Here is a 24,007-nt window from a genome sequence, read left to right as displayed (position 1 = left end):
CTGTGGTTCATGTTTGTGGCATGTGCCAGAAAGATGCTCAAGGAGACCGAGACGCGCTAAAACAGCGCATTCTGTTGTTCTCTTTATTTTTCAAAGGCATGACATTGTGTAGTTATTTTGAACATAACGTTACACAATTAAAAATATGGCTTTGCATCAGCCATGCCCAGCTGATGCAAAGAATATAATTTATATCTACACAGAAGAAAGCCCTGTCTAGACTCTGCCCAGGTATGAGTAGTGTTGAGCTATTCATTAGCCTGTTTGTTTGATGAAAAAAGACTAAATGTAGTTGCAATAAATGCATTAAGAATCCATATAACTGCACCAGCGGAGGACTATTATTCTGCTGCGTGATACTGCAAAGGCACGGTTTGATCTTCGGCTGACCAATCAGCAGAAAGGGGCGTTTAATTCCCGCCCACGTGTAGAAATCGAATATTCAAGCTGTTTATTCATTTTTCCACCCAAGAACGAAAAACGAAAATTTAAGCTGAATTCTGGTTTTTCGTGTTTTGGAAAAAAACGAAAATACGAAAAAGGAGCCGTTTTCTAATTTTTCTACTTTCAATATTAAATAAAAAAATGAATGAGCGAATGATACACGGATTCAGGTCTCTTAAAATGAACAAGTAATTTGTTTCCTTTTTAGAAAAATGAACATTATTGGACACACTGAACACAAAACTAAACCCATTTAGTGCATTTAATTGCCATATTACATTCAAAATGCAAATACAAATATATAAAAATATAAAAATCTATTTCAAATTACTTTAAAAAAGGTAAACATAGTACAACCAAAAACTAAGGCCCCGTCCACACGGAGATGCGTTTAGCTGTATACGCATACATTTTGTATCGTATAGGCGTATATTTTCTGAACGGATGACGTCATCAGCCCAAGTCTCGCCCCTAGTCAGACACCGCTACGCCACGTAACAGCAACAAAAACATGAACAAACACTGAACGATTGTGTTTTTATTAACTAACATTAACACAGATTAATAAATGTATTGTTGCATGTTCGTTTGTATACCGCGCGCAAGGTTTATGCACATAGTCCAAGTCTTCTTCTCCGTTTTTAGTGTATCTCTGTGGCAGAATTACAGCGCCACATACTGGTCTGCATGTATACTACATCGTTTTGTGCCGGTTTTGTGATTTCATGAGGACGCAGATATTTCTTGAGAGGAGGGGAAAAAAAGATTGGATAGGGAAAGCTCTGGCTTTGTGTGGACGTAGCCAAAGACATAAATCAGAATAATAGTAATAAAAAAATAATAATAAAACCTAAACATTGTGCAACTTAACTTTCAAGTTTCAGCCTAACTACAGCTCAGGCATGACATAAGCCTTTACTGTCTTCTTAAAAGGATTTGTGGCTTTTGTAAGAGGCTAAAATTCGTGGGCAGGAAGCTAACGTGGAACAAAAACAAGAGTCCATACACATAACATTTATTAACACATTTTTCAGCAACATGAATTTAAAGTTATTTGGAGAATAAACACTCTTAAATGTCTCTCTGCATACTGGGGTGTGTGTGTAATCCTTTAAAGGAGCATGTGGTTGCAAACACAGTGCTCTGTATGTAGTTACAGTAATGGTAGGGATGCACCGAAATGAAAATTCTGGGCCGAAACTGAGAAGTCTGGATGTGCTTGGATGAAAACCGAAACCGAAAACGCTTTGTAACAATTATTTATTTTATTAAATAATATAAAGTAATTTTTTAAGACTTTTTAATTTAACTAAATTTTAATGACACGGAATTTAAAAAACACAAGCCAATAAAAATGTTATTGAAAGAAAATTGGACAGAAAATATATTAATATTAAATATCAATGTATTATTTTTATTCAGTTCTATGCAAATATAATCAGACATAACTGTTGTTGGTGTTGTTGTTGTTGTTGTTTTTGACTAATTATCCAAATAATGTATAGTCCTGCAAACAGGGTTTTTCCTTTCTCAAAATGCGGCGGAGGTGGTAACATCCTGATCATGTGCACACAATGTACCCACCCTTCAAGTGGCTGAAACACACTTTTTACATGCAACATATGTTAGGTGTTATAATAATTATAGCTATGATTAAAGAAAATGACAATTATAAAGTTATGTTTTATTTTCTCTCACCTAATGTTTTATTGTTATTTATTCTTAAAATAGCCTTATGAAATGTTTTCTTTTTCCTCAGAAATTCTGTGTTGTGTATCTGGTTATCAAATGAAGGCATAAAACCTTAATATAATGTATCTTTAAATGATTGAAAATTAAACTTTTTGGCAAACAAAGGGGATTTACTATTCAAATTAAAACATGGAAGAAATGTTGTGTGATCATTCCTTTAAAAGTAAAGTTTTCATCATTTTAGTAGTAGTAGTAGTATGTACATTCTGCTGAACAATAGTAATATATTTCTGCTGCAATGTCTTCATATTAAACCGGACTTTTATTTTGACGGGTTTCCGTGAATACCTTAAAATTTCTGTGTGTGTATATGAGGTCGCCGTGATTTTGCCAAATAAGACATGTCCCTGGATCAACATCTTTTGTTGATCCTGGATCACTGTCCAAAAACTGTCCAAAAATATAGACTAAACCCAGTCCCTACCCCTAAACCTAAACCTACCCATAATTTATTCCTAAAATCAGTGGGAAATGATAGCTGATTAAAAAGGGTGTAGAAGCACCTAACCCTGATCGTAAGCCTAAAACAGATATTTCCTGAAAAGTTATCCCTCAATTCTGATTGGTTAATTGGAATGTTGTTCCAGGATCAATAAGGATGTTGATCCAGGAACATGTTGTACTTGGTGAAATCACGGTCACCGTGTATATGATATGACGCTAGTTTTACTCAAATGAAACGGTCATGGAGTGACTCTCAGAGCAGTTCTGGAGATGTTGTTAGTGTGTTTATGTCCTCATTGAGACGGCAGACCCTGAAATCACCACGAGCGTCACGCACGCTTCAGTGTGTGTGTGATAACGTTAAAGGAAAACATGCGTTTCTGACATTTATTCATTCATAGAGATATGATCGCGTATTATGAGTTAATGCTCATCAGATCGCGTAAATCAGTGGGAAATGAATAAAAATTATAATTTTGTGTAAAGAAATATCAAGTAAACATGTATAAAAACCCTGGCAAAGCTATTATCAGCGCATAGCGGGGAGCAGATCAGTGAACAAGATTTTACCAGCGTTGCCAGTACTGCAAACAGGAACAAGTATACATAGAAATTTCTTGTCATGTGAAGTGACCTGTGACATGTGGGCAAGTATGGTGACCCATACTCGGAATTAGTGCTCTGCATTTATCCCATCCAAAGTGCACACACTGTGAACACACACCGGGAGCAGTGGGCAGCCATTTTTTTCTGCGGCGCCCGGAGAGCAGTTGGGGGTTCGGTGCCTTGCTCAAGGGCACCTCAGTCATGGTATTGAAGGTGGGAGAGTGGGGTACACATGCGCTGTACATTCACTCCCCCCACCTACAAACCCTGCCGGTACGAGACTCGAACCCGCAACTTTTGGGTTACGAGTCAGACTCTCTAACCATTAGCCCACGACTTCGGCACATTATTTGAGCAGACTTAGCTTTTCCGGTGAGCATGAGCGGTAAATGAGCAGAATGCACATTGATAGAGCGGAATAATGAACACACAGCACAGTGATGACGGCTGGAGGAGAGTGAAACCTGAACACTGCTGGGTGGCGCGGCATATATTTTCGGCGGCCGAAAATTCAGTGCATCCCTAGTAAATGGACTAAACGATTCTTCAAAGCACATAATTTGCCTCGATGATTTTTTGTATTCGAGTTACTCGAGGAATAATTTCGGCCCTATTGCCAAATTTGTTTGGAAGAGTTGTTGAATAAACAACTAAACTGAACTATTATGCCTGTCTATCTGCTTGACTGACAGTTTTATTGATCACTGAGAGAGCATTGACTTATGATGTTTGTTCAATATAAAAATTAAATAAAAAAAATAGCTTAGATGTAAACTAGTAAACTACTTTTACCATGTTGCTGTAGCTTATTTCACAGGGCTGTAGCTTTAGTGTAGTGAAGCTTCATTTAATGAAGAGTAACTGTTAGCTTAGCTCACTACATTTTCCAAGTAGCTTGCCCAACACTGCTTTCAAGTCTATGAGGCATTTAAACAGACATTGTAATCTTGTATTTTTGCTAAAGCACTGCTCAATTATTCAGCACTATGATGTTTGTTGTTTATAATTTGTCTAAATCAGGTGTTTTCAAACTTTTGATGTTCCCCACTTCCCCAACAATGCTTAGAAATGTCTGCCTGATAGGTAAAGTTACATAAGACCAGATTGAACAGGAGTTGCAAAAACATTATTTTAGTTTTTATTTTAGTATGTCTCGTCATTGGTGACTTCATAGGCACTTAGATTTGTGCATATCACATCATATAACCTTTATATAACTTTGTTTGCATGTTGACCCCAAACTTGTGAACAGTAGTGTATGTAACATGGCTAATGTATAGTATTATGCAACATTGTTCCTTTTGAGTTTTCTAATTTTGTGAATCATATGTAACGAATCAGCTCATGTGAAATATGAATAATTAATCATAACTAGTTATGATTAATTATTCATATTTCACATGAGCTGATTCGTTACATATGATTCACAAAATTAGAAAACTCAAAAGGAACAATGTTGCATAATACTATACATTAGCCATGTTACATACACTACTGTTCACAAGTTTGGGGTCAGTACTTTCAAAAAATAATAATACTTTTATTTAGCAAGGATTCTATTTCAAATAAATGCTGTTCTTTTGAAACTTTAATTCATCAAAAAATCCTGTCAAACGGCTCCTACAAGAATATTAAGCAGAACAACTTTCAACATTGATAATAATAATAATAATAATGATAATAAATATTTCTTGGGCACAAAATCAGCATATTAGAATGATTTCTAAAAGATTGTGTGATACTGAAGACTGCAGTAATGCTTTGCCATCACAGGAATAATTTACATTTTAAAATATATTAATATAGAAAATAGTTATTTTAAATTGTAATAATATTCCATAATATTACTGTTTTTACTAGATTTTTGATCAAATAAATGCAGCCATAAGAGACTTCTTCCAAAAATATTTTAAAAATCGTACCCACCCTAAACATTTGAATGATAGTGTATAGCCTAATCTGATATGTAGTCTGTATTGCTATAACTAAACATAATATTATTAAGAATCCTCACAAAATAAGTACAAACAGTTCATTAAAATCACTGTGCTTGCATACATATTCAATAAGATCAGCAACTGAATTTCTAAGTGTGCATATTCATGTAAGTATGCATATGAACTGCATATGCATCTTTACTATTAGTACTATTAGTGTGTGTTCTCACAAGTGACCTCACCATAAAGACAGCAATGGCTCCTCCGATTATGAAGCCAGCAATGACATCAGACCAGTGGTTGCGGTACTCCACCACTCGATTAATCCCAGTTAGGAAGGCCAGACACATGAGCCCCAGAGACAGCACCGGCTTGGCCAGCCGTGTCCCTTTGGCCTTCACCGAGCATGTGATGTACATCTGAGGAAAAACAGAGCACTCTGTAATACATCTTCATCCTAACCACTGTGTAAACGCTTTTTATAGCTCATTCATTCCCTGCTCACGTGTGGGCATGTTTGTCTGCAAACACAGGTTTCAATTTAATCGTTTAAACAGTGGCTTTCACTATAAAAATGGCACACTAACATGCACCCATTACTCTGATCAGTGTATGTAAACATTTGAATGTGTCTGATGCTGTTGCAGGTGCATTGCAAATGAAATACATCTCCATGGTTCAGCTACATTGTTTCATTTATCCAAGACATTGGCATTGACTGGAAGGGTGGCATTTGAAGACAACCTGCTTTGCTTTTGTCCTGAATCAAGCCTTAGGGGAGAGAGGGAAGGTGGGGGTAGTCTGGCATTCATCTCACTGTGAGGATTTGATCAAGTATAACTATTAATGTCTTGAGCAAGAAACACCAGGAGCATTCAGACAGATGTCCTCTTCATTCTACCAAGCTTCCTTATAATCCCGATGAAGCTCGAATGTTATAGTTCTAACAATACATTGATTAAAATTATGGGCAATGAGATAAGCTTGATAATTCTTTCCATGTTATGGCCAATTAACAATAAATGATCATAATTTGTTATAATAATGTTATAATTTTATACTAAACAGGTTAAAAACAAAACACTAAAACCTCAAATCAGCCATTTTAATGCTGCAAGTGATTTAGGCTTCACAACTGTCATGAATTCTGTCCATAGACTTCCATCTGACTGCCACAAGAGATTGCCTCTTCATCATATTGATTCTCACAACACACAGACTGTTACATGTCACTCTGGACTACATTTCCCATCATCCATTGCACTGATTGCGCACAGCTGTAACCAATCACACGCTCACCTGAAAGCTATTACACACATTATATAACACCCACTCAGATCCTGCTCAAGTCGCCGAGTATTGTTCTGCATTTATCACTCTCCTAGTGTTAGCTGCTTTACCGAGCAATTCTGTGTTTCTGTTTAGTCTCTAGTATTGTTTAGCGTTTATCATGGTGATAGCTACTTTACTGAGCCTCCTCTAGTTTTCATAGTCTAGTCTAGTCTAGTCATAGTCTTGCCTTGCCTGTTTTCCTGGTTCCTGATTCTTGCCACGTATCTTGGATTAACCCATTGCTTGCTGTTTCGGACTGTGTTTGCTCCTCGCCTGGATTTATGTTCACGTTTACGGATTACCCCTCTCGTCATGCTCTCTGGATTATGTTTGCTGTCGTCTGATTCAAGCCCGTTCAGGATTGCTCTTCTGTCTTGCTTGTGCCATACCTGTTTGCTGTTGTTCGACCCTGCCTGTGTTTTTGACTGTTTATTAATAAAAAGCTTGCACATGGATCCGCACGCCTCTCGTCTCATCAGCCCCGGTACAACAACATTATAATGTACAGTATGGAAATTGATATTTAGATTAGCTAAATATCACATTTAACAGTTTTACTAAATTTATTAGTGGTGATTTTAGAGATTTAGAGAACTATGAGTGTTAGATGATGACAAAGATAAAATAAAGTGAAAATGAAGTGTATGTGCAATTAAATAGTAATTGAAAAATTCAAATTTGTATCCAGTGCATAAACATTAGCAGGGTTTCTGCAGATCGTATGATGTTAAAATGAAGAATTTTTTTTTAGACCAAGTAAAGAAAATATCATCTTCAAACAAAACTTCTTATAACATCATCTCAAATTCAAACAAAAATATTCAGACCTTTTTAAGACCTGCAGATACCCTGACATTATTCACTCTTATCTTATTCAAAACACATTTTGAGGGCAAAAGCAGATAAAAAGATTTGTTTAATTGAACTTGACTGATTTTGAGCTACACTGTTAAAAATAAAGGTGCTTCAAAAGGTTCTTCAAGTGATGCCATAGAAGAACCATTCAGTCAAAGGTTCTTTAAAGAACCATCTCTTTCTTACCTTTTTGTAATCTGAAGAACCTTCTTTTGCCACAAAGAACCTTTTGTGAAACAGAAAGGTTCTTCAGATGTTAAAGGTTCTTTATGGAACCATTTAGACAGAAAGGTTCTTCTATGGCATCGTGAAACACCTTTATTTTTTAGAGTGTAGATGCAAACTTTGTCAGTGTTCTGATATATTTTAGAGGTTTTGAATACTTTTGTGCTACACTTGACAAATATAACAGGAAATTGGATTGGAACGAGGGTGAATGAGTAAATAGTGACAGAATTTTGATTTTCAGGTAAAGTACTATTTTGATATTCCGTAACAGGCCAACTGAGGTAATTAAGTAACAGAGCAGCCCTTAGGCATGCTAGATCTATTGATTCTTCTCCTCTCCTCTAACTATATGACACAATGCCATTTGGATATGACAGATGAAAGTTTTTTTCTGTCTATAAGGAAGTTATTCATTTTATTATTGTCATAGGACCCATTAAATTAATCTCCTAGAAGAGCAATTTGGATTTTTACCATCTGTCTTGAGGCTGTTACCATTAAAACATGCCTACTCAGAATGTAAACCATTTCTGATTTATTTAAAGCGGTCATATGATGCGATTTCAAGTTTTCCTTTCACTTTGGAGAGTTACAAGCTGTTTGTGAATAGATAAGATTCCTAAAGTTGCAAAGACTAAAGTCTCAAACCCAAAGAGATATTCTTTATAAAAGTTAAGACTCGTTCACGCCCTCCTAAAATGCCTCATTTAAACACGGCCCCACATGTCTACATCACTGTGTGGGAAGATTTGCATAACACGGCCCAAATGTTCACGCAAAGAAAGAAGGCGTAACTTTGATTCTCGCTGTAGTATTGTTACCGCTGCCGCCATGTCTTGGAGACGCTGTGTGTTTCGTTGTGAAAGCGAAACTACTTTGTTTGGCCTTCCAAAAGAGGACACAACTAGACATCAGCGGTTAAGTTGTATTTACAACACTGTTTCAGAACAGTTCAGATGTGTGCAACGCATTTTACGGAGGACAAGGACTGTTTTCTGGGCAAGTAGCCTACAATGCCGGTGTTCTGACAAATAATGCTGACTCACAGCCTGTAAGTACGTTTTCATATTTAAAGAATTTGCCACTGACGATTCAAACGCGAGTTTTGAGCAGTGTAGAGTAGCGCTTGTTTTTTGTCATTTCTCCGATCACAAATGCAAACATGGTTTTATGTTTAAGCGGCGCAATGCAATGCATAAAAAGACAGTATAAGTCATTATAATCAGTAATTATGTCCCCACTGGATGCAACAAACGCCTCATTTGTAATGGGTTTTATTGGTTTTGTCTCGTTACACCGGGACACGGCATCACAGTATGGTAAGAGTCGTAACATTTCCGTCACACGCTTGAGGTATTTGGCCAATCACAACGCACTGGATAGCTGGCCAATCAGAGCACACCTCGCTTTTCAGAACAATGAGCTTTGTAAAAATCAATGCTTTTCAGAAAGGTGGGGCATAAAGGAGAAAATTTACTGTTATGATTCTTATTTATTTATTTCCATGTCTTGCTATAGACATTTCTGGCATTGCACAAAAATGTATGTTTGCTGTGTACATTAACTTGTGACATTGCCTACATCTAATGGGTCTAATATTGTATGATTTTGATCTCAGGACTTTTAGATGCATTTCTACAAAGCTTTGGACCACATTAAATTAGGGGTGCTAAGTCTTGCTCCTAGAGGGTCAATGTGCTGCAGAGTTTAGCTCCGATACCTGCTTGGAAGTTAATTAGTAATCCTTGATTAGCTGATACAGGCATGTTTAATTGGGGTCGGAGCTGAACTCTGCAGGACACTGGCCCTCCAGGAGCAGGACTGGACACCCCTGTATTAAATCTTACAGATCACCCCAAATGTTAACATGATCGAGAATCAGAGAGTGAGGCAAAGCAACTTAAAGACCTGGGGAGAACTGATGGAAAATGAAAATCGATTTTCTGTGTCCAAAATGAGTGATGTGTAGCTGGGACAGGTCTTGAAGACTTTGGACTTCAAGAATAAATGGAAAATGGCTTTTTATGCTTATAAAAAGTGGTAACATTTTTGAAAAAAAAAAAAACATGTAATGAAACCTAATTCATGCCTGGATCAATACCATAGTATGGATAAAAGGCTTCTCTTATTCGAATTTGAAGGCGTGTTGGAACAAAATCCTTTTTATGCTCTTTCTAAAATCTTAAATCGGATGACAATTTTATAAGATAAGCATAATCACAAGTCAGTCTGAATAATCAGTAATGTACAGACTAAATATTAAGAAGGACACAATGCCCTCAGGCATTAAAGATACTGTGCTTTTATAAACTCTACCCAGCAAAACTATGCATATGCTTTAGAAATTTAAAATCATATTAAATTACATTAAGCTATTTAATTATTGTTTTATTTTTCTCTAAGCTCTTCTTATAATGTTAGATTAGTCATAATTTAGTTTTAAATAATCTGTTTCCACCTACTGTCTGACCTGTATTTACAGTACAGGCTGTTTCCCCCCCTGACTTAACTTGTTCATAAACAGCCTTCATAAATTGCAAGATTTCAAACCACAACCATATAGCTTTGGATCAGGTTTGCATTTCATGTTTTTTATTTTTTTTTGCTGTTTAGAGGAAAAAATGTATTACAATGAATCAGAAACCACTGAGCTTGACCCATCTCTTACTTTTGTGTGTGTGTATATGTCAAGTTTACTCACAGCAACATAAAGAGCTGCATAAACACTGATGGCCGCCTCTTTGGATGGGAACGATTTGCGAGCATGTAAGATATCATCCTCATTGCCCGTGCAGGCTTCCTGTTGGCTGATGAAACGCACCACCTGTTGGCACCCCAGTGCTGTGTAGTTGGGTTTGCACACCGTCAGGAAGTATGGAGACAGATTTCCCGTTACCACCTGTCCGGCATTTACAAAAATGTCTGCGGCAAAGAGGCCAAATGCGTACACACCTGGTGGAACATAAAGACACATATCTAGGATTTTCACACTACTGTTTAAAAGTTTGAGGTTGGTAAGATTTTATATTTTTGAAAGAAGTCTCTTATGGTCAACAAGACTGCATTTATTTGATCAAAAATACAGTAAAACCAGCATTATTGTGAAAGATTATAACAATTTAAAAGAACTGCTTTCCTATTTTAATATATTTAATTGTGTGTGTGTGTGTGTGTGTGTGTGTGAGTGTGTGTCACATGCTCCTTCAGATATTATTCTAATATGCTGATTTGGTGCTTAAGAAGCATTTGAAGAGTTCAGATGCAAAAGCCTCTAAGTACCGTCTGAAATTTTCATCTAAAATGAGGATTTTTAGCAGGCTTCTCTGTTTAGGTTCAGTAATTTTACTCGAATGGCAATGTATAGGTCCTTTTCTATGCAATTAAAGTGAAATAACTGAACATAAACGTAGGAGCCTGCTAAAAATCCTAATTTTAGATGAAAATTTCAGATGGCACTTAGAGGCTTTAGCATTTGAACTCTTCATTTATTATTCTTATCCGTATTGAAAAGTTGTGCTGCTTAAAATGATTGTGGGAACTGTGATATATTTTGTTCAGTATTCTGTTTCAGGATGAATAGAAACTTCAGCATTTGATTGAAATATAAATCTTTTGTAACATTATACATGTATTTTCGGTCACTTTTGATTAATTTTATGCATCCTTGCTGAATAAATTTCTTCCAAAAAAAAAAAATCTTACTGACCTCAAACTTCTGAACATTAGTGTGAATATTGGTCAAGTGGGATGATTAATTGCACTTTATTTTTTCATAATTAATGTAAACCAATCCTGATAAGCTCAGTGATGCCAAACTGTAATCACATCATGGAAAATGACAGCCCATTCAGTGCTGGGTGAGTCTCCATATTTTTTACAACCAGAATATTAGGCACGGAAGCAGAGAAATGTTACTCAAATCTTAATGTAAGCGTGGGCAGCTTTGTCACATTGAATGTTGTCTATGAGCAGAGCTTGGAGAAGCAGCAGACTGAAACTAGTTTACAATGAGCGCTACCGCTGTCAGTATACTCTCACAGCTCCTCCGCCGGCCCCCACATTAACAAGCTTATTCATTATGCTCCAGAGGACTCCATCTTTTAACCAGAAATCTAATGTGGCGCAGCACTGAACTTCAGCTGAGACGTTCTCACAACACAATTCAAGTGTAATCATATGGTTCGTAAAACTACATGATTGCACACTTAAATGGGAAGCGATATGAGCAGCATAACAGACAAGCCAGTGAATTTACTGTGCAGGAATAATGCAGAAAGTATACAACATCTCTCTAACACTTACAGCATTAGTACAATTACAGTGTTTGTTTCAGGATGAACTCGTTAAAGGTTCATGCTCAGGACACTGTTTTTTTTTTTAAATAATCTTTTTGTAGGTTGTCTTTTAAAAGCTAGATTGTGGAAGATGGAGCAGATTACCACAATCTGGCATACTTTACTGAAACTATACAATATTGCTTTGCAACTGCAATTCAGGCACGTGAATAAGTTCTTTAACATGTTTAATGTATAATGTTCTTGTCAGTCCTGATAAATAATTGCTGTCATGTTCAATAGAAGATGCTAAGAAAAATAAATAACATTAAATACACTGTTTACCTTCTATACACAAGTTTTGTGTGATTGTCTTGAAAATAATGGCTATTTCTTAACTAGAAAAAATTCACAGACTGTTTGAGACGTTTTCTGGGTGGTCAGTGATTGTGTTTAAGAAAAGTAAATGTAAAACCTATTTTCTTGATTTTGTCAGATTATATGATAATTAAAAAGACATTAATTGAAATGTAATGTGGCTACACTTCCTTTTAGCGTCTACTGAATTCATGGGAGTTAATATTTTGTCCTCATTTGTAAGTCGCTTTGGATAAACGCAATTGAAAATACAATTTGCTATTCTATTTGAAAATTGTCCGGAATATCGTTCCATAAAAAGCGTCTGCTAAATGACTAAATGTAAATGTAAATATCTGTTCTGGTTTGATTTCAGGGGAAAAGAATATCCCATACTTTTCCCCCTCAACTCCTCTCTGCAGAAGAAATATTATAAATAATTTAAGAGAATGCTTTGACATGAACCATGAGTGTATCGTCTGCCCCACACAAGAAACTTGCAAGTACTGTATGTGCGTCGAACATCTCGATTTGCCTTTCGTCTGCGCAGGCACAGATGCACAAGGAAAGGAAAAAGTCTAAATCTACATTTGCCCTAATTAGTGCGCTTCTGTCTGTGAAGACATACCAAGAAAGCGAAATGTTCTTCGGACCAGAGGGTTTAGGTAACAACAGTCGCCCATCACAATGATCTTCTCTCGGTTGTCTAGATCCTCAGAGACATACTGCAGCAAGAAGAGTACGGACTCTGTCACTGTAATCTGCAGACAAAACAGCAACAAAAATCAAATAAGAGGCTTTTAATGGTACATTTTGTTTGTAGATACTCTCTCTTCTCTGCTTTTTCCTTGATCTTTACTTAGAACTAAGATCTAAATGAAGCTAAAATCTAATTCTCTAGGCTTGAAGACAAAATCAGGCTGTATTTCAGCTATTTGTAACACTGGAGCACTCATAAAGACCAATTCATGAACACAATGGAAATGATTAGAGGCTGATTTTGTGCTGGCCAGGTGCCAGTTCCCAGCAAGGTCTTGAACTTGATTTTGTCAAACTGGCAGGGCCAGATTTTGTGATAACTTGCTATAAATTGGTTCAGCCCATTTTATAAGCAACCCAGGACCATTCAAATGGCTTGCATCAATGACAAATGCACTGAACCCTGTAGGGCCAACTTTATGGTGAACAAGACACTATGGCAACCCAGACATATTGATAAACGGAAACATCTGTGGGGAGGGATGGTCCAAAAGTGGTCAAAAGTCTTTTAAGCAGCTACACAATACATTTGGTGAAGACTTTGCTGAAAATGGAGGAACAACAAGTTACTAAATTCAGGGTTTTAATTATTTTCTCCATTCGGCTGTGTATTTTTTTAATAAAATACAAATTTCTAAAAGGTTTCACTTACTTACTCAAAAGATTTTTGCATAGTAACGGTTATGAAAATGTTAATGTATTTGGTCTTGGCGGAGATCTGCTGCGCTGCTTCAGATGTTGGTTATTGCTGCTGCTGCAAAGCAAGTACAGGAACTTGCTGCTGCCAATACATACACCGATATGATGGTGTGAGTAATTAAGACTGCTGCTGCACAAGTAGCATTTATAATAACCTGTAGCAGATCTATACAGGTGAAGCTGGGGAAGGTGAAGGGTTTCAGAGGAACTCTGAAAGTGCGCTGTGAACTGCTCTAGTGAATGCAAACCAGCCATTTAAATGTAAAGCAGCAAGCTCACTTGCTATGTATGCAACATTAACCAATCAGCTTGTGCCAAGTAGTTTAATGCTGTGAATATCATCAATTTGCGTTAACCACCCATCAGCCTGCACCATCTAGAGTTTCATGACAGAACTTGGCATTTTCAAAGATATTTTCGAACATATTCTTGCCACTGTCTGTGTGTGTAAATAAAAAAACTTTTTTCTTGCTTTCATTCAGTGTTTGGCATGAATTCACCTTTAACTTGTAACTGTCAATATTTTTCACATCACTTTTAAAAAGTTCCAAGTTTGCACTGTCAGTAAAATAGATTAGTACAACAATCTGTGCATGATGAACCTTTTAGAGATAAAAAAGATGCCACTTTGAGGATACTGCCCCAATGATAAGTTGTTGTACCCCTAAAGGTACCATTTTTGCAAATTTTTCTGAGATGTGGCCAAGAGAAGATGAAACTAACTGAAACTTGTCATGATGGAGCTTCAGTTCCTAGTAATTCGGTAGCTAAAAAAACAGCTGTTTTGTTAACCCATGTTGATCAAGTCCTTTTTTCTGTGATTCATCAAAACAATCTCAAGACTTTTTTATTCTCAACTACATAATTTAATTGTTCAGTATATATATGTGCACTTTCTGTTTTCTTGCTACATATAGCAACATCATAAAATGCAAAACAGTTGCTCATTTGTGCCTTTGTATTACGTCACTTAGGATAAAAGTGTCTGCAACTAACCGGCTCACAGCATGTGAAGACTTCAGCTGCAGAAGAGCCTGGCGCCCTTATTCCAATACTTTTACCAATGTGAAAAACACAGGAAGTGACAGGTGAACTTGTGAATTCTTGGGCCAACTCAACAGTGCAGCAAACTCCAGGTTTACAACATCAGTGATATCTCAATATTAGCACGGCTGAGCGAGCTGTTGAAGTGGGAAACCTACACCAAGAGTCTGAGGATATATCACTTTGACATCACTTGTTAGTACTGCAGCATGAATCTCTGTTCTTTATTGATTACATATGAGGTATGCACAATAAGCTCAAAAAGACAAACCGCATTGATTAAATGTAGAAACTTTGAATTGGAAAGTTAGAGGCGTTATATAAATCATCCAAGACTCATTTTGCAGAATAGAATATTTGTTATTTTTGTTTACTTCAAGACACGTTCCTTTATACATAAACTGGCCAACTCTGAGATTTATGAATATACTTTTTCAAAATTAACGATAAATATGGTCTGATCTGTCAATGAACAGGAGACAACAAATCCTTTCGTGACTTGAAAGAATTCTTATACATTTTAGGATTGTGAATGTGGATTGGCATCTGACTCACTATTCAATTCTAACAGACATCATGCCATCCTGGCCCATAAATGTCAAAAAGCCAAACCTGATGAGTGAGATGGTTTCTCTTACTGGCATATGGGCTCTCCAAAAGTTCTTTAATTTATTTTTTATTTGTTTTCATATTCATATTTAATATGAAGAGCGTGAGATGCAGCCCCAAGGAAGAATTCTATTAATCTGCTTTGTGCCTCCAACTTCACATGGCCTGGAGTCAAGTCAATCTTATCCTTTATCAGGCATTCCACCAGTAAAAAAAAAGAAGTTTTAACTACAACACACCTGTGTTAAGCAGATTTACCATAATACATAAAAATGCTTTATATTTTTACAGGATCTTTATATTTGAAGGTCTGTGGCATTAAACGTTTTTAAAAACCCTGGTCTAGTGTTCGATTTATTCAAGAGCTCTGGCACAGTTAGCAATTAGTATGAAAGCAATTCATCGCAATTTAGAATCCATCCTAACATATAATTTGCATACTTTATGTCACAATTATAGTATAATACATTTTTCATAGTTGTTTGTTTCCAAATGAATAGCGGAGGCAGAGGGAGGGTGGGGGATCATACTCAGATTCAGACCAAGTATTAAAAAAGCCTCAAGGGTTCAGTTCAAGCTTTGGAAAGTGTTCAAATTATATTTTGTGTTATTTGTGGTTGGTCACATTGAAATTGGGCAGAGTAGTGTGAGTCGAATCCTATTATAACAGTTAAAACTCTCTGTCTGAAAGGTTTCACATCTGTCTGGAACAATTGCCAAAGGTCAGTCAGTGCAACTGCAGTGATGAATCCATTCGGTTTGCTCAAGAATCTTCTACACTGACAGTTAAAAAGGGTGAAAATCGGTGTGTCATTTAAAACTGGGTTGGTACATAGGTAAAAGCACACTGAAAAATTATCGTGGCTTTGGCAGGTCAGCAGCATACAGTATATAAGTGCTCTGAATGCCCATATAACCACTACATCATACAAGAGATAGGACAGGGGCTGTTTGGTTTCAATACTTTAATGAAAGCTTAATACTTGATGCCAGCGATACCACTGGTCGGTAGACACACACTGTATCAGTAATGCCATGGAAAGCTATTGTACGTTTGCTAAGCGCTTCTCCAAATAGACAGCTGACTTAGGGGCCATTCACACAGAATGTGTTTTTCCATTCTACTTCACTACTTTTCCATAGTGTTGTAAACATGCACTAGATGAGATGGACATCTTTGACTGTTGTGCTCCCATCTTGTGTCAGAATTATGAGGTGAAAAGTCAGTTATTACAAAAACTGAAAATTCTGAAACTAAAAGTATAATCATAAAAGCTTAAATTTGACATGTCATAATCATGACTTAAAATGTCATAATTTTGGGGGGTGGGGGGTAAACATGACAGCTCACTGGATGAGAAAGGTTATAAACAACTCCAGTTTCAGTTTTTTCCTCACACAAACTATCGTATAAATTGTCAGAGACTACTTTTATGGCGATATTGTATTTGAAACTTAAAAACTCCAATCAACATTAATTGTAATTACATGGGGGGGGAAAATGACTAAAACTTTCTTCATTTGTATTCCACAGAAGAAAGTCACTCACACAGTTTAAAATAATATGAGGGTAAGAAATACACTTGCATTAAAGTCTCAGATTTTGTAAACTTATCAGTTGCCTCTGACAAGTTTTGTAAACTTGTCAGAAATGCCCAAGTTCAGCATGCCAGCAATATTTGGGACTTACACTGTATAAGTCTGCACTTCAAGATGATATCTGACCTTTACTGTTCACCGCAGAGCACGCTGGAGGCCAGATCGAAGTTTTCACTTCACACTTGGCTCAAAAGTGATGGTTTCAGCAAATGGGTGATAATAATAGTCATTTGGGGGGGTGAATTTGTGTGGCCTTAATATAAGGCCAGGAAGAGTGTTTTCAGATCGATTGAGCAAATGCACTGGAATTCTAATGAGAGATGAGAGCAGGGAGGCTCTGTGGTGATCCTGGTGCTCTTTAATTTATCATCAGAGCTGCCAATATCTTTCTCATAATAAATTCTCTTTTAATATACTGTAGGCACAGAAAGCTAGAGTCTAGAGCCAAAAAGTGACTTCTCAAAGACAGATCCCGACATTCACTGTGGCCAACCTAGGCTAGCAAACACTAACCAATGGTGCCTTTTCAAATCTGTCATATCTCATTTCTTCATTTCTTCTGCATAGCAATTATATTAAATAGGATGAAAATTGAGACTTTCGCATGTTTCATGTCCATACAAGGTAATCTTGTGTCACCTCTAGAGTTTCAAAAGAGATCTCAACAATATTACAAACTCTCCTTAAAGTTAAAGATTTCATCATGAACATTTTTCATAAAAACCAACACCTCTTGAACTATGCTGTTATTTTTATACCTTTACTCTTACTAAGTGTCAACAACTGTTTCATTTGTTTTCTATTTTTGCATCTGAGGTACACTATCAATCAAAAGTCTGGGGTCTGTATTTTTTATGTTTTTGAGAGACATTTCTTATGTTCACCAAGGCTCCTTTTTTTTTACCAAAAACACAGTAAAACATTAACATTGTGAAATATTTCTACAATTTTAAATAACTCTATTTTAATATATTTACAGTGGTGACCAAAATTATAAGAAGACTTGGCATATTTAAGAGGTTTCAGTTGTTTTTGTTGAATTGGCCATTACAATACCCATAAAACGAACTATTGCCTGAACTACCTGTGATGGAAGGAATCTGCTGGAACATTGAAAATGATGGACTGGCCCCTCAAAGTCCGGACCTCAACCCCATCGAGCAAATTTGGGGCGATTTGGAAAATAAACTGGACAGATCTATTGTAAATTCAATAGAAAGCCTTTGGCTTGAGTTGCAGAAGGCATGGGATAACATTAGCATTGAAGTTCTCAGGAAATATATTGACACTATGCCAGAGAGATGTGCTGCTGTAATGGTGGACATATCAAATGTTAAAGTTAAAAGTGGATAAAAACAGTACGACTCACTTCTAGTGTGCCAAATGATTAATCACGATTAATCATGTGACAGCACTACTCACGTCATCTGATAGTTGTGCGCAGTGCAACCATCTGCATTATGAACATTATGAAATGAAATCATGTTTTGGTAGTAAAAAAGGTCAATATTTTCAGATCTATCAGGTGTTCTAATAATTTTGGCCACCACTGTAAAAACATAATTTATTCCTCTGAATTTTCAGCAGTCATTACTTCAGTTGCATGATCCTTCAGAAATTATTCTAATATCCTGTTTAAGAAACATTTTTTTTATTATTATTTTCAATTCTGAGATATGGTTGTGCTGCTTGTAATATTTTTTGTAGAAATCATGGGTTCATTTTCTGGATTCTTAATGATTGGAAAATTCAAAAGATCAGTGTTTAAAATAAACTTTTTTTGTAACATTATAAATGTGTTTACTGGCACCTTTGATCATATGAATGCATCCTTGCTGAATAAAAATATTCATTCCTTTAAGATAGATAGATAGCTGACCCACTAAAGTGCAAATACACTCTATAGTTAGAAAACACACTGGATAATTCATTTGCAAAATAACTTGTATAATTAAATATACATAATGTATTAAGCATTTTCCATCCGGTGTGTGTGTGTGTGTGTGTGTGTGTGTGTGTGTGTGTAAATCCAGATGCCACATTCTTCTGTGTATAATTATTTCTTTCAATTATTGTTATCCTAACTTTGCAGGCAGGATGACTATGAGGCTCTATCCACCAGGACAATACAATTCACAAGCTGATTAACATTATGCTATTGTATGAATAAAGATCTTCCCAAAAACCACGACCAGCATGCACTGCTTATTCTAAACTCCTTTATCCTTCAATACACACTAACTCACCACGAGTGCAGGGACCCCTGCGACCACCGCGTACAGGATGGCTGGCGGGATTGCACTGGACTCCTCTGGTCCGAGATAGGGCTTCGTATAGGCATTATCATGACAGAAAAATCCTTGGATGTGCACGCTGAAAGTATCGGTGTACTCAAAGTAGTATGCCAGCATGACAGTCCCTGCCATGATCACCAGCTGAAAGTAAAGCATTGTGGATAAGGGTTAAACAGAAAAGAACAATCCCGGGAAAGAAGTGAAGGGTCTTCGGTCTACTACGACAGAACTAGCATGATTTCCTCTTATTCCACTGTCACTCCTCGTAAACAAATCCGCCAGAAATAGGAGCGCATTGTGCCAGTCTGAGCGTTGTAAAGTGCGCTGCAGTCTGTGAGAATGAACTGGGCAGCCGCACGCGCTGTAGGCGTGCCTCACTTTAATAAGTGATGGGATGCCTGCAAATATGCACTTGAACTGTTTTATCTTGCAATATTATCGATTATCGAGTACTTCAGTTCGTGCTTCAAGACTCCAAATAATTCATGTAGTTTTTACTCGAAGTCTCACTGCTTATTATGCTGAGGACTTGTCAAAAAAAATTCCTCTTCATTATTAGTAATATGGTAAAAGTACGAGCACCAATTGTACAGCTTCTCAGTTGAAGCGTTGTTGTTCAATCTCTAAACACTGAAATGATAGGCCTATCTGAAAATTAGAAAACCGTTTTGCAGTCCTTGGGTTGATACATCAGTCACACACAAAATTAGGCTAGCTGAGTTTCTTTTTTAGGATATGTCATTGGCATACTGTTTAGACTAGAATGTAGGAAAGTAGATGCTTCGGTGTATTTCTTAAGTCTGATGAGGTAGGAATTGTGCGCTGCTGCCCTCTTGTGAATGGACAAAAGTCAAGCTTTGAAAATATTTTAGCAATTTCGCTTTAAAAAAAAAAGGGGGAAAAAATCTTAAATCTACATGTTAAAAAATGTAAATGGAAAATTCCAGGAGAAGATGCGTAGTCCTTGTCAGGGATTCTTACTAGTGAAATATTGTGTAATGTGTGTAAATGCAAACCACAGCAACTTCATGATACCCAAAACAGTTTTGAAGTGTGAAAGGAACTGATCGGACGACTTTGAAAATCATGTAGTGTATACCTAGCATTGGTTTGATACATTTTAATAAAACCCTCAATACAACCCTTAGGTGTGATTAAACATAAAACATGATTAAATGAATGAATGAATGTAATATGTAAAATGTAATTTAATTTCTGTAGAATTATTATAATTTAATGCCTTTATTGTCATATAATAATTTTTAAATAGTTTATATTGAATTATTTTATTTTTAATAAATTACATTTTCTGCTTTTTAATAATATAGTATTTTAAATGTGTGACCTATATTTGTTCTCTTGGCAAAGTTTTTCATGTACGCTTATTATATTGCATTCTTAAGAGGCTTGTTTTGTGTGTCTCTCACACACACACACACACACACACACACACACACACACAAAACACTTATTGACTTGGTTGTTTTATTTTCTATTTTATTTTTCAATGCCTGATCATTTGGAGCATTCTGAGAAATGCATTTATCAATGTATTATTTATCTTAAACCATTTCACTTTTTTAATATTTAAAAAAAAATATATGCTATTTAACACGACAATACATAATGATTCTTTCAGTGAAGAATAAGATATACAGATTATCTCAATTTAAACGCACCCAGAATCCTCCCACACACACAATAAATAAAATAAATAAATAAATATAAAACCATGAGAGACAAAAAAAGAAAATAAAAAGGGGACTAAATAATAATAATAATAATAATAAATAAGCAAATAATTAAAGATTAATAAAAACGCAACTGTACAGCATTAATTAGGAAAATAGTATGCCTAATATTAGAAATGTGTTAGTGTGTTATGTGTAAACCAGGTTAAAGAGATGGGTCTTTAATCTAGTGTGACAGAGTGTGTCTGCCTCCCGAACAAATTTAGGTAGGTTATTCCAGAGTTTGGGCGCTAAATAGGAAAAGGATCTTCCGCCCGCAGTTGATTTTGATATTCTAGGTATTATCAAATTGCTAGAGTTTTGAGAAAGCAGCAGACGGGCAGGACTATAATGTAACAAGAGCTCGTTCAAATACTGAGGTGCAAAACCCCTCAGGGCTTTATAAGTAATAAGCAAGATTTTAAAATCTAAACTATGTTTAATAGGTGCTGGTTTTATGACCCACAGGAATGTAAGTAGGGAAAATCACTGCATGTTCCATAGCAAGAGTAGTAGCACAATGCACAGTAGAAATGGACTTTTCTACTAATTAATTCATAGGAAAACCTTTCTTTGAATGAACACACATATCCTTTAGGTCATGGTGTATGTTGTCTTTGATATTTTTAGACTATTCTATGCATGCTTATGATGGAACCCATTCCTGTCATCTTGCCATATGTAATCATACCATGTTTAGTATCTATGAATTCGCCTTCTGATGATCTAAACGAGCGTGTATATTATATGTTGGTACATAGGCAATATATTAGTGTCCTGAGAATCTTTAGTCATTTCGATTCAAGTTCCAGTTGCAAAGTACCATGCCCTCACACAAAGGGTCATAAAAACTCCTCAGTATCTCAAAACTCCCACTTGGGGCGTCAGCCATTCTCATTGGACAAGCCCATTTTGAGAGGCGGGAAATATGCACCTTTTTACAAAGGTGTGTTTGAACTAAGAATCTGATGTTTCCTTCAGGTGTAAATCTGCTGAATATCAAATGGTACCATAGTTTCATATTCGTATTACTCTTATCTTTACTGCGTTAAGCTTTAACCCTTTCCTATACAAACTGTATGCGTGTGTGTGTGTGTGTGTATGTGTATGTGTATGTTAGACCAGTTTAAGTGTTTATATAGTATGTTAGACTAGTTTAAGTGTTTATGTAGTTAATAAAGTCTTACTTGTATCACACTTGACGTTGTTCATTGTTTGCTCATAACTGGAGTCACTTAATCATGCAGATTTATGCTACAAGCTCTTTGTAGAATTGTACAGTAAGAAAGTTATTTCCCTTAACCAGGAAATTAATACTGAGCCTTGAGGTACTCCATACTGCACTTGTGATCGATATGATACCTCTTCATTCACTGCTACGAACTGATGGCTGTCATACAAGTATGATTTGAACCATGTTAATGCACTTCCATTAATGCCTACAAAGTTTTCTAGTCTATTCAAAAGAATGTTGTGGTCAATAGTGTCGAACACAGCGCTAAGATCCAATAGCACTAATAGAGAGATACAACCACGATCAGATGATAAGAGCAGGTCATTTGTAACTCTAATTAGAGCAGTCTCAGTACTATGATACGGTCTAAATCCTGACTGAAAATCCTCACAGATACCATTTGTCTCTAAGAAGGAATATAATTGTGAGGATACTATCTTTTCTAGTATCTTGGAAAGAAAAGGGAGATTCGAGAGTATCGATAGTATCGATCTTGGAAGTAAAGTAGTTCATAAAGTCAATACTGCTGTGCTGTTGGGAAATGTTAATTTAGCCACTGTATTTGAATAAATACTTGGGGTTATGTTTATTTTCTTCTAAAAGAGACGAAAAGTAATCAGATCTAGCAGTTTTTAATGTTTTTCTGTAGGATAGGTTACTTTCTTGCCAAGCAATACGAAATACCTCTAGTTTTGTTTTCCTCCAGCTGCGCTCCATTTTCTGGGCTGCTCTCTTTAGTGCTCATTATACCACGGTGTCAGACTGTTTTCCTTAATCTTCCTTAAGCGTAAAGGAGCAATAGAAGTTAACTATTGTGTATTAGAGCTAAGAACAGAAGAGGATCTTTCATGGGGTCTAAAAAACAGATCAAACAGATATTTGATGGGGTCTCAAAAAAGGTTTCAGGTCTTATGAAAAGATTTGAGGGATCCTGAAAGCAAGAATCTTAACTTTTCGAGTTTTATAAAGCAAAAGATTTTTCAGATCCACATATCATGTGATGGAGGGATGATGTGTTTCTCATCTAGCTAAAACAATGGTATAGGCGATAACTGGGCGAGATCAGACAGTCAAGTCAGGTCTTGGGATAATACCAAAAAGAGCAGTCAAGTCTATATTAAGAGCATTATTAAGTGTATCAAAGACATTGGACCAAAAGTCTGTCAGTCGAGGGCAACCATTTTGCATTTTTGACCATAAAGCATATTATTCCAGTGCCCTTTGCAAGGGACTGTGTGGACCACATGTTGGAAACCATTGCTTTACATACTCAGCATGGACATAATACTTTTGAGCTACTCTGCCTATAGATTTTCTGCATATTATAATAATTTCTCATAATTAGTTTTGCAGCTGTAGTAGTAGTAATAATAGTAGTAGAAGCAGTAATACTTCTGTTAATAACATGACACGGCTTGTCATGTGATGCCAAAATGAGGGCACCCATGAGGGGGAGACAAAACAGCTTTTTCTAGACTGAATGTGTAGACTGGAGAGTTAATTTCTTGTGGATGCTCATCATTTAAATCTATATCTTAACCTATATCTGAATGCTGTATTTAAGTACAGAACATAATGTTTTTCTAATATGCATATTGTTCTACATTGACACATCAAGCTGAAAATATGAATAAACAAACTGAATCACGTACTGGATTTTGGCAGAGAAAATCATGATGGGATTGAGCATGTGAAGGACCCTATATGTGGAGTTTGTGAAACATCATCCAGACAATTAATACAGTACCATATTTGATTCTGCTTTAAAACTTACTAGTAGGTGTTGTGGCAATTTTTGAGTTTCAAAAAA

The 24,007-nt window shown here is 36.2% G+C and overlaps 1 protein-coding gene across 1 annotated transcript in view; it reads right to left on the bottom strand.

Annotated features, from left to right (window-relative positions):
* Window positions 1–19,567, bottom strand: part of plppr5a (phospholipid phosphatase related 5a) — a 61,571-nt gene extending 42,004 nt beyond the window's left edge. Inside the window, exons 1-4 of the mRNA XM_016284799.1 lie at window positions 19,186–19,567; window positions 12,858–12,990; window positions 10,300–10,550; window positions 5,426–5,602 (exon numbers count right to left, since the gene is read on the bottom strand). Coding sequence (XP_016140285.1) covers window positions 5,426–5,602; window positions 10,300–10,550; window positions 12,858–12,990; window positions 19,186–19,389 — 765 coding nt within the window. The 5' untranslated portion in view covers window positions 19,390–19,567. The remainder of the gene's footprint in view (window positions 1–5,425; window positions 5,603–10,299; window positions 10,551–12,857; window positions 12,991–19,185) is intronic.
* Between the last annotated feature and the right edge of the window lie 4,440 nt (window positions 19,568–24,007).

The sequence above is a fragment of the Sinocyclocheilus grahami genome, unplaced genomic scaffold (assembly GCF_001515645.1).
Source record: "Sinocyclocheilus grahami isolate Dianchi unplaced genomic scaffold, SAMN03320097.WGS_v1.1 scaffold188.1, whole genome shotgun sequence".
Taxonomy (NCBI): domain Eukaryota; kingdom Metazoa; phylum Chordata; class Actinopteri; order Cypriniformes; family Cyprinidae; genus Sinocyclocheilus; species Sinocyclocheilus grahami.
This window is presented reverse-complemented; position numbering and strand designations above follow the sequence as displayed.